General features: G+C 41.7%; 1 protein-coding gene across 1 annotated transcript in view; it reads right to left on the bottom strand.

Moving 5' to 3' along the window:
- Window positions 1-489: 489 nt before the first annotated feature.
- Window positions 490-12,529, bottom strand: part of LOC115195871 (cadherin-12-like) — a 203,963-nt gene continuing 191,923 nt past the window's right edge. The window contains exon 12 of the mRNA XM_029756192.1: window positions 490-1,651. Coding sequence (XP_029612052.1) covers window positions 1,116-1,651 — 536 coding nt within the window. The 3' untranslated portion in view covers window positions 490-1,115. The remainder of the gene's footprint in view (window positions 1,652-12,529) is intronic.

Genomic DNA, 12,529 nt, shown 5'->3' with positions numbered 1-12,529 from the left:
ATTGTTTTTATCAGTGGTGTTTATTTAAGAAAACAGTGTTTATTACATTGACTGAACTGCATGATCTTGGTTAGCCCTAAATACATTTTTACAAGTACAAGTCAATACACCTGACCTACATAACTGAAACTTTCATTTCCGTTTGGGCCATGGAATAATTACAAAATCCTCAAGTGTCTTCCCCCCCCAAAAAATATGTGTATGATTAAGCGATAAATAGATTGTAACGCCCTGGCCATAGAGAGGGGGTTTTTGTTCTTTATTTTGGTTAGGCCAGGATGTTACATTGGGTGGGTGTTCGTTTTCTAGGTTTTTTGTATTTCTTTGTTTTGGGCCGTGTGTGGCTCCCAATCAGGCACAGCTGAAGTTCGTTGTTGCTGATTGGGAGTCACACATAATGTTTTTCCTTTGGGTTTTGTGGGTAATTGTTTCTGAGTGTTTTGCACCTGACAGGACTGTTTGGCTGTCAGTTTTCTTGTTTTGTTTTGTATAGTGTTCTTTCTATTATTAAATGCAATGATGAACACTAACTCCGCTGCACCTTGGTGTACTCTCTCTCATGACAGCCGTTACATAGATAAATACGTTAACGAAGGAACCCCCCCCAAAAAACTCCATCACAATAAATAAATAATAAATAACATTCAAAATATCTTTGGCCAAACTTGGGCCACATAATTGTCCCATAACTTGTCCAACTGAGAGTAGTCTCAAACCCACATGCCTCTGTCTGCCAGTCAGCTTATGCTTGCGTGACCAGAGAGAGAGAGAGAGAGAGAGAGAGAAAAGAAAATATTGAGGCACTTATAAGGATATCAAAGAAGAAAATGCTTGCATTTTCTGTGTTTCTGTCTTTCTTCCCCTAGCAGTGAGAAAACAAAGTAGAATAAATAAGACATAAAACAACATTCACTATAAAAGTAGTTGAAAGGCTGTCTTTTTCATCTAGCTATCTATCCTCCTTTTATACATCTTTGTGATTGAGAATAAGAAAAACCCACAAGAAAAAAATTGACAAACAAATTCATTTGCTAAAATAGAAAACCCTGAAATAAAGGAAAAAAACTAAAATAATGGCATTTTATGTCCACTTTTGGATTCTATGAATAACATAATCAAAGTCTGTTTTCTGTTGTCGTTGTGTCTGACTGAGTGTCCGACTGCTCTCCAAATATTCCTGCCAGAGTCTTAAATCGAGGACCCCATTCGTTGAGGTAATCATAGTCCTCATTGGTATCTGCAACCAGAGACTCGATGGAGCTGAGCGACTCAGCTACAGAGCCCTCCCCTTCATAGGCGTAGGTAGCTAAAGAGTCATAGGGTGGGGCTGAGTTGTCCACATCGTTTTCTTTCAGTCGCTGATTGATGAAGTTGCAGATATCTGCACTGTCTTGGGAAACAGGCGGTTGGTTTATGCCGGTTTTCGTCTCGGGTTTGACGTCACGTCGGAAAAGGTCCCGGTTCTCTTTCAGGAGTTTCTCCTTGATGACTTTGGGGTTGCAGAGGGTTCCCATGTCGAAAGCGTGGGTGTCCTCTTCGCCCCCGCCCTCGTCGTCGTAGTGGATTACATTGTCACGGATGTCCTCCTTGGACGTCATCAGGGTCTCCTTATTCTTCTGTCGTCTCAGACCCACGTAGAGGACCACAATCACTGGAGAGAGATCATAGAGAGATTAAAACAGTGGTTTATGAAAACTATGAATCAATCGGAATGGTATTGGTAGTCTATATGGTGGTATATGGTGTTGGTTATAATATTGCTAATACAGCATAGTTTGTGAAAAATAGGCTAAGATATAATATACAGTGCTACTTGCATGGGGAAATGTAATAGAATGCATTTAATCAATTACCGCAAGGCAGCGATACCGGAGCGCCATGTTGAGGTCCAAAAGACTTCTTAAAGCATCTACCCCCAAGCCATAAGACTCCTGAACAGCTAATCAAAGGGCTACCCAAACCCCTCTTTTACGCTGCTGCTGCTCTCTGTTTATAATCTATGCATAGTCACTTTAACTCTATCTACATGTACATATTACCTCAGTTACTCTGTACCAGTACCCCCTGTATATAGCCTCGCTTGTTATTTTACTGCTGCTGTTTAATTATTTGTTACTTTTATTTTCAATTTTCAATTTTTTACTTATCTATTTTTTAATTAACACTTATTTTAATTTTAAAGCATTGCTGGCTTGTAAGTAAGCATTTCACACTGTTGTATTCGGCGCATGTGACAAATTCAATTTGATTTATGTTTTTGTTGGTGGCTTGAGATGGTATACATTTCCCTGGCATGCATGTTATGAGACAGGTCATGGTATTGTTTCCTGGCACAGCAATCAATTGACTTGCCAATGATGAAGTGACCAAATCTCCCACACATGTTGTGTACTGAGTACTGACCTGACAACAAACATTACATAGCCTACTGACAATGCATTGTAGTCAAGCAAAATACACTGATCTTTCCAGGGGGGTGAATGGGTATTCATAAGAATGTATGTCCACAGTGGCAACTGGCAAGTCATTTCCCTTAGCTTACAGATACCATTTTAAGCGTCAAACCCAATGGAATCTCTGCCTGGGGCTACCCATATCGAATTTACATCTCTCACACAAATTTTTTAAAGCAAGAGGAACAAAATATTATTCCACAATTTGTTCCTCCTCCCTGTGGTAATTCACAATAAACATTTTCCATATGGGTCTTCAATTGGAGTATTCACAGGGGAAAGCAATGCATGGTTCAATATTTATATATATATATATATATATATAGAACATATTCAATTGAAATGAAGAAAGGATAAGGGAAAAAATTTAATGAAAAGCATGGGTGCTGGAATGTCCTTCTTTGATATAACTCAAACAGTGCGTCACCATCCCCCTGTGGTCAAGGTCTGTATTTCAAGCACGGTCATTATTATTTGGACATATTTTTCTAGGGTGGTAGCTGTGTGTGATCTATTTGTGATGGGGAGCTGTGCTGATGCGAGGCAGGGCTCATATGGCCAGTTCAACAGACAGTTTAATTTTCCCATTATTTTCACACAGCTTGACAAATCCACCATAGAAAATAACTGTCTCTCCCCTCAAAAAAGTGTATTTCTTTAAGTTGTGTTACACGCATTTTCTCAGAGACAGCATGACTTGTTGGAATAACAGTTGTGCCAGCCAGGGCCTAAAGGCATATTGACTCTGAGCTCTGATAACACTTCTCACCATGTGGTCAACCCTTTCAACACTAACTCTACCTTCACAGAGAGGACGGTGGGTGAAGAGGGCCTTCTTCTTACTAACAAGGACTCATTCAACATGAAAAATATCTCCTCGCAGTTTGCTCAACTAATTTTACGATAAATTGACTTGGCAGGAGAAAAAGGAGACTTTAGGCCATGGTGTGGTCCAAGTAACACATTTATCCTCTACGGGATCAGCATACATATGCCGGGACAGTTGCTAATGTGAATAGAATGACGTTGTAAGTAACATCCAACTTTCCAGGACATAGACATGTCTTATATGTAGAAAGCATAAATTCTTGTTAATCTAACAGCACTGGCCAATTTACTGTAGCTGTTATAGTGAAAAAATGCCATGCTAATGTTTAAGGAGAGTGCACAACAACAAAAAACTTTTATCACAACACTTGGTTTGATACATTCACCTCTGAAGGTAAATAATGTACTTACATTCAGTAATATTGCTCTGATTTGTCATCCTGAGGGTCCCAGAGATAAAATGTAGTTTTGTTTGATATATTCAAATGTAGGAACTGGGTTTTAAAGTTTGATCCCTTGCTCTTTCTGCCCCCACATCCATCCCTCCCGGCCATCTAGATGTGTAAAGGTTAGTGTATTTTCTGTAGGGAAGCTAATTTTCCATCATGTATGACCTTTCTGGTAGTGTGTAAACGTACATTTTTTATTACCATATCAATTTGTATGTTCTCTGTACTTGAAAATATATCAATTGACCAATTCAGCACATTTGGGAAGACTTGATAAAAAAATGTGTGCAGTATTGCAATGCTTCACTGGATCAGTCTGAAACTTTGCACATACACCGCTCCCATCTAGTGGTCAAAATCTAAATTGCAGCTAAACTGCAATATTATATTATGGCCTTTCTCTTTTATTTCAAATATGATTAAAAATAAATAATTAAAACACATGTTTTTTTGTTTGTATTATCTTTTACCAGATCTAACGTGTTTTATTCTCCTACATTAATTTCACATTTTCATGAACTTCAAAGTGTTTCCTTTAAAATTTTATCAAGAATATGCATATCCTTGCTTCAGGTCCTGAGCTACAGGCAGTTAGATTTGGGTATGTCATTTTAGGTGAAAATGTAAAAAAAGGGTATGATACAGGTTTTAATACAGAATCATCCTGTGTACATGCATTCACATTCCACATGCAATATGTGAGAGCAAGTTACATCTTGGATGCAAGGACATAGTATTAACTGATGTGGCTAGTAGCAATAGCAGTTAATGGCAAATTATGTTTTCTGAATCGCAAGATTATATAGACATTTTTAATTACGTATGCATGCATCATAACAAATAGTGGTTGATATGAAACTGATAGATACACTTTCAGTTGAACAGTGAGAACAGTGAGACATCTAATGTTTTGTCATGTTGTCTGGTACAGAGAGTGATGTTTAGCAGTTTGTGCCAGTTCAAGGCCGTTTGCATATTTCTAAGCTAACATATGGAATTGTTTTAAGATGGTCATACCAAGGATTATTTCGCTATTTGATTTAGTATTTTAAGACCTCTAAGGTGTAAAAAAAATACAAATAATGATTGGATGAAACATTGAATTTGCCATTACTGCTATTAGCCAATATAATCCCGTAAATTAACAGATTTATTACATGGAACAACACAGTGCCCCAAAAAATCAAAAGGTAGTTTGTTCTGAAGTGTCTGTCCTATATCTGAGAGATATAAGAAAGATCAGGACACATTATTATTCATTTTTTTACTTGTACTGTATTTATCCCCTTATTTTAGGCATTAAACTATTTCCATGTATACTTCCATTCATTTTTATAAACTTGTACTGCGGACCTTCAGACGAGTCTTGCAGGGCTTGTGGGCGACCTAGAGCAAAACGGGGAACATGTCTTGCACTGCCAATTCGTTGAAGTAGAAATCTTCATCCAAATCGAGGTTAGTGATCACTGTTCCAGAATGATGTCCAGAATCTATTTTTGGTCATAGAAAACATTGGCGGAAACATTATGTACCAAAAAAGTTCAGATCAGCGCAAAAAACAGCAGATTTGTTCAGGAGCCCGTAAAACTGGTGCCATTCTCCATTCCAGTGCCATTCTTTCTGGTATACTTAATCTACTTAACCCTTAGCCTACAATTTCTGCGGCCCAGTGGAAATCTAATTAACATAATAAAAAAATCCCCATCAAAATCTCTAGTTTAAACTGATGGATATCTATTTCTTTGCATGGGTTCAATCCACCGCATCTGCCGATATTGCCCTTCCGTATCTGCGGTGAAAGGTTGTAGAGCTAGAGTGGTGTTTGAATTTTGGTCTTCTTACAGTAATGTCTGTAGCCTCCGAACGGTTTGGCCTACAAACTATGACCACAAACTAAGATGCAACTCTCACGAACAGGTTGGTGGTCACCTGAGACCAGGCCCTAATCCTGAAACTCCGAATAGAAAGAGACGGCACAAGAGAGGCTGATGTGCGGGCACCCTGACAAACCTATGTAGGTGAGTAGACAAACCACCTCTACCCTCCATTCTCTTGGCGAACGTACACTCACTGAAGAACAGACTGGACAAGCTCCATTTGAGACTATACAATCAACAGAACCTTACAAACTGTAATATCCTATGTTTCTCAGAGTCGTGGATGAACAAAGACATGGATAATATACACTGTGTATAAAACATAAACATCACCTGCTCTTTCCATGACAGACTGACCAGGTGAAAGCTATGATCCCTAATTGATGTCACTTGTTAAATCCACTTCAATCAGTGTAGATGAAGAGGAGGAGACAGGTTAAAGAAGGATTTTTAATTGAGAAATGGTGTGCCATTCAGAGCATGAATGGGCAAGACAATCTTGGTTTCATCAGACCAGAGAATCTTGTTTCTCATGGTCTGAGAGTCTTTAAGTGCCTTTTGGCAAATTTCAAGAGGGCTGTCATGTGCCTTTTTCTGAAGAGTGGCTTCTGTCTGGTCACTATAGCACAAAGGCCTACTTGGTGGAGTGTTGCAGAGATGGTTATCCTTCTGAAAGGTTCTCCTATCTCCACAGAGGAACTCTAGAGCTCTGTTAGTGAATTCTGCACAACGCATCACTGGGGGCAAACTACCTGCCCTCCAGAACACCTACACCACCCGATGTCACAGGAAGGCCAAAAAGATCATCAAGGACAACAACCACCCGAGCCACTGCCTGTTCACCCCGTTATCATCCAGAAGGCGAGGTCAGTACAGGTGCATCAAATGGGGACCGAGAGACTGAAAAACAGCTTCTATCTCAAGGCCATCAGACTGTTAAACAGCCATCACTAACCGTGAGTGGCTGCTGCCAACATACTGACTCAACTCTAGCCACTTTAATAATGGAAAAATTGATGTAATAAATGTATCACTAGCCACTTTAAACAATGCCACTTTATATAATGTTTACATACCCTACGTTACTCATCTCATATTTATATACTGTACTCTATACCATCTATGCATCTTGCCAATGCCGTTCAGCCATCACTCATTCATATATTTGTATGTACTTATTCTTATTCATTCCTTTACACTTGTGTGTATAAGGTAGTTGTTGTGAAATTGTTAGGTTAGATTACTTGTTAGTGTCACGTCCTGACCATAGTAAGATGTTATTTTCTATGGCAGAGTAGGTCAGTGTTTTTCAGTGTTTTTCTATGTTTTGTATTTCTATGTTCATGTTCTAGTTTTGTATTTCTATGTTGCTTTTGTTTGGGATGATCTCCAATTAGAGGCAGCTGGTCCTCCTTGTCTTTAATTGGAGATCATACTTAAGTAAGGGTTTGTTCCACCTGGGTTTGTGGGAGATATTTTTGAGTAGTGTTTGTTTCACCTCTGCGTCATGGTTTGTTGTTTTGTTTATTCAGTGTATTTATGTATTGCATAGTTTCATAGAGTAAATAAAATGTGGAATGACACACAAGCTGCACCTTGGTCCTCTCATTCCTATGACAGCCGTGACAGTTAGATATTACTGGATGGTCGGAACTAGAAGCACAAGCATTTCGCTACACTCGCATTATCATCTGCTAACCATGTGTATGTGACGAATAAAATTTGATTTGGCTGACCAGGCGGATACAGGAGTGCCATCTCAACTGGAAAGGCATATGAAGGGTGCACTGGATTAGGAATCCCAGTCGTCAAGTATGTGTGTGCAAGGATAGCTCAATGCTCCCATACACTAAACTATGCATGTGCAGGCTTTTTTTCACTGACCACCCGCTTGACTGAACTGCCTAATGGCATACATGAGCGGCTCATGACTCTTCGCATTCCGCTGATGAACAACTCCTCAGCCACAATCATCAGTGATGGAGGGGGTGAGGGTAATTTTAAAACCTTTTGACCACTCTGTATTGGTCACAGGCACAGCCATACTTGACCAACACTGCAAAATAATTACACATTTTTACGGCCGTTCATCACACACACACTCTGGAAACAAGCTGCTATGAATGCAGATGAGCTTCTCTTTAAGTGGGATGAGTTTAAGACAATACTCTAAAGACAAGTTTTACAGCCCTGACCTTTAGGGTTAAGTTAAAGCTTAAATCAGTCCGTGACCAAGGAGTAATGAGATAATGGGATTGGATGATGTTTTACGAGGTCAATCCAATCCGGGGGTGGAGGGGCTCAAGCTCAGCACCCTCATTCCCATCCATCAAGGCTCATATCTCAGCACTCCATTAATACTTGTTCTGTAATTAAATCCTAGCCCATGAATAAGACACAGGAAGTGGCACTTCATTCTGCTCCCAATTGTCACATTGACAAGTCTGTGAGGATATTCTCACAATACATTGTTAAATGGATAACAATGGTTTGGAGAGCAGATCAAATCAAATTCTTTGGTCACTTACTGCACACATATTTAGCAGATGTTATTGCGGGTGTAGCGAAATGCTTGTTTTCCTAGCTACAACAGTGCAGTAGTGTCTAACAATTCACAACTATACACATACATTTAAAAGTAAAAGAATGGAATTAAGAAATATATAAATATTAGATTGAGCAATGTCGGAGTGGCATTGACTAAAATGCAGTAGATTAGAATACAGTATATACATATGAGATGAGTAAAGCATTATGTAAACATGAATAAAATATTATTAAAGGTACTAGTGTTCCAGTATTAAAGTGGCCAGTGATTCCAAGTCTATGTATATAGGGCAGCAGCCTCTAAGGTGCAAGGTTGCGTAACCGGGTGGAAGCCGTCTAGTGAAGGCTATTTGACAGTCTGATGGTCTTGAGATCGAAGCTGTTTTTCAGTCTTTCGGTTCCAGTTTTGATGCACCTGTACTGACCGCGCCTTCTGTATGATAGCGGTGTGAACAGGCCGTGGTTTGGGTGGTTGATGTCCATGATGATCTTTTTGGCCTTCCTGTGACATTGGGTGCTGTAGATGTCCTGGAGGGCAGGTAGTTTTCCTCCGGTGATGTGTTGGGCAGACCGCACCCCCCTCTGGAGAACCCTGCAGGTGTGGGCGGTGCAGCTGTCATACCAGGCGGTGATACAGCCCAACAGGATGCTCTCAATTGTGCATCTGTAAAAGTGTGTGTGGGTTTAAGGGGATAATCCAAATTTATCCAGCCTCCTGAGGTTGAAGAGGCGCTGTTGCGCCTTCTTCACCACACTGTCTGTGTGGGTGGACTATTTCAGATTGTCAGTGATGTGTATGCCGAGTAACTTTAAGCTTTCCACCTTCTCCACTGCTGTCCTGTCGATGTGGATGGGGGTGTGCTGTTTCCTGAAGTCCACGATCAGCTCCTTTGTTTTGTTGACATTGAGTGAGAAGTTATTTTCCTGACACCACTATCCCAGGGCCCTCACATCCTCGCTGTAGGCTGTCTTGTCACTGTTGGTAATCAGGCCTACAACTGTTGTGTCGTCTACAAACGTGATGATTGAGTTGGAGGCGTGCGTAACCACACAGTCATGAGTGAACAGGGAATAAAAGAGGGGGCTGAGCATGCACCCTTGTGGGGCCCCTGTGTTGAGGATCAGAGAAGTGGCGGTATTGTTTCCTACCAAAGGAAGTCCAGGACCCAGTTGCACAGGGCGAGCTTAATGATGAGCTTGGAGTGTACTATGGTGTTGAATGCTAAGTTACAGTCAATGAACAGCATTTATTCATAGGTATTCCTCTTGTCCAGATGGGATAGGACAGTGTGCAGTGCGATGGCGATTGCATCGTCTGTGGATCTATTGGCGCGGTAAGCAAATTGAAGTGGGTCTAGGCTGTTAGGTAAGTTAGAGGTGATATGATCCTTATCTAGCCTCTTAAAGCACTTCATGATGACAGAAGTGAGTACTACGGGGTGATAGTCATTTAGTTCAGTTACCTTTGCTTTTTTTTGGGTACAGGAACAACGGCGATGTCCGTAAACTCTCCAGACAGCTGGTCTGCGCGTGCTCTGAGGACGCGGCTCGGGATGCTGTCTGAGCCGGCAGCCTTGTGAAGGTTAACACCCGTAAATGTCTTACATCGGCCACGGAGAAGGAGAGCCCACAGTCCTTGGTAGCAGGCCGAGTCAGTGGCACTGTCTTATCCTCAAAGCGGGCGAAGAAGGTGTTTAGCTCAGCCGGAAGCTAGACGTCGGTGTCCGCGATGTACCTGGTTTTCGTTTTGTAGTTCTTGATTGTCTGTAGACCCTGCCACATACGTCTCATGTCTGAGTCGTTTAATTGCGACTCCACTTTGTCTATGTACCGACGTTTTATCTGTTTGATTGCCAAACGGAGGGAATATCTACACCGTTTGTATTCTGCCAAATTCCCAGTAACCTTGCCATGGTTAAATGTGGTGGTTAGCGCTTTCAGTTTTGCGAGAATGCTGCCATCTATCCATGGTTTCTGGTTAGGGTAGGTTTTAATAGCCACAGTGTGTACAACATCTCCTTTACACTTCCTGATGAACTCACTCACCATATCCGTGTATTCGTCAATGTTATTCTCAGAGGCTACCCGGAACATATCCCAGTCCGCGTGATCAAAGCAATCTTGAAGCATGGGTTCCAATTGATCAGACCAGCATTGAATACCTTAGTACGGATACTTCCTGTTTGAGTTTCTGCCTATAGGAAGGGAGGAGCAAAATGGAGCCATGATCAGATTTGCCGAAGGTAGGGAGGGGGAGGGCCTTGAATGCATTTCGAAAAGTTGAGTAGCAGTGGTCCAATGTTTTTCCAAGGCGAGCGCTACGGTCATTGTGTTGGTAAGTCTTTGGTCGCATTTTCCTCAAATTTGCTTTGTTAAAATCCCCAGCTACAATAAATGTGGCCTAAGTGAGGTACTTTCCAGTTTGCATAAAGTCCAGTCAAATCAAATCAAAGTTTATTTGTCACGTACGCTGAATACAACAGGTGTAGACTTTACAGTGAAATGCTTACTAACCAATAGTGCGAAAAAAAGGTGTGTGTGTGTGTGTGGGGGGGGGGTAAGTAAAGAAATAAAACAACAGTAAAAAGACATTTGAAAATAACAGTAGCAAGGCTATATACAGACACTGGTTAGTCAGGCTTATTGAGGTATGTAGGTACGGTTAAAGTGACTATGGATATATGATGAACAGAGAGTAGCAGTAGCGTAAAAAGAGGGGTTGGCGGGTGGTGGGACACAATGCAGATGGAAGTCCAGGATCCAGTTGCAGAGGGAGGTGTTTAGTCACAGGTTCCTTAGCTTAGTGATGAGCTTTGAGGGTACTATGGTGTTGAACGCTGAGCTGTAATCAATGAATAGCATTCTCACATAGGTCTCCTTTTGTCCAGGTGGGAAAGGGCAGTGTGGAGTGCAATAGAGATTGCACCATCTGTGGATCTGTTTGGGCAGTATGCAAATTATAGTGTGTCTAGGGTTTCTGGGATAATGGTGTTGATGTGAGCCATTACCAACCTTTCAAAGCACTTCATGGCTACGGACGTGAGTGCTATGGGTCTGTAGTCATTTAGGCAGGTTGCCTTTGTGTTCTTGGGCACAGGGACTATGGTGGTCTGCTTGAAACATGTTGGTATTACAGACTCAATCAGGGACATGTTGAAAATGTCAGTGAAGACACCTGCCAGTTGGTCAGAACATGCCCGGAGCACACGTCCTGGTAATCTGTCTGGCCCCGCAGCCTTGTGTATGTTTACCTGTTTAAAGGTCTTACTCACGTCGGCTACGGAGAGTGTGATCACACAGTCGTCCGGAACAGCTGATGCTCTCATACATGCCTCAATGTTGCTTGCCTCGAAGCGAGCATAGAAGTGATTTAGCTCTTATGGTAGGCTCGTGTCACTGGGCAGCTCGCGGCTGTGCTTCCCTTTGTAGTCTGTAATAGTTTGCAAGCCCTGCCACATCCAACGAGCGTCGGAGCCGGTGTATTATGTTACAATCTAAGCCCTGTATTGACGCTTTGCCTCTTTGATGGTTTGTATCAGGGCATTGTGGGATTTCTTGTAAGCTTCCGGGTTATAGTCCCGCACCTTGAAAGCTGTAGCTCTACCCTTTAGCTCAGTGAGAATGTTGCCTGTAATCCATGGCTTCTGGTTAGGGTATGTACGTACAGTCATTGTGGGGACGACGTCCTTGATGCACTTATTGATAAAGCCAGTGACTGATGTGGTGTACTCCTCAATGTCATTGGAAGATTCCCGGAACATGTTCCAGTCTGTGATAGCAAAACAGTCCTGTAGTTTAGCATCTGCTTCATCTGACCACTTTTTTATAGACCGAGTCACTGGTGCTTCCTGCTTTAATTTTTGCTTGTAAGCAGGAATCAGGAGGATATAGTTGTGGTCGGATTTACCAAATGGAAGGCGAGGGAGAGCTTTGTATGCGTCTCTGTGTGTGGAGTACAGGTGATCTAGAATTTTTTTCCCTCTGGTTTCACATTTAACATGTTGGTAGAGATTTGGTAGAACTGATTTTAGTTTCCCTGCATTTAAGTCTCCGGCCACTAGGAGCCCCACCTCTGGGTGAGTAGTTTCCTGTTTGCTTATTTCCTTATACAGCTGACTGAGTGCAGTCTTAGTGCCAGCATCTGTTTGTGGTGGTAAATAAACAGCCACGAAAAGTATAGCTGAGAACTCTCTAGGCAAGTAGCGTGCCCTGCAATTTATCACAATATACTCTACTTCAGGCGAGCAAAATCTAGAGACTTCCTTAGATTTCGTGCACCAGCTGTTGTTTACAAATATGCACAGACCGCTCCCCCTCGTCTTACCGGAGTGTGCTGTTCTATCCTGCCGGTGCAGCATATATCCCGCTAGCTGAA

Source organism: Salmo trutta, chromosome 6, assembly GCF_901001165.1.
Source record: "Salmo trutta chromosome 6, fSalTru1.1, whole genome shotgun sequence".
Lineage (NCBI taxonomy): Eukaryota > Metazoa > Chordata > Actinopteri > Salmoniformes > Salmonidae > Salmo > Salmo trutta.
The sequence above is the reverse complement of the archived record's forward strand: the minus strand, read 5'-3'. Positions and strand labels throughout refer to the sequence as shown.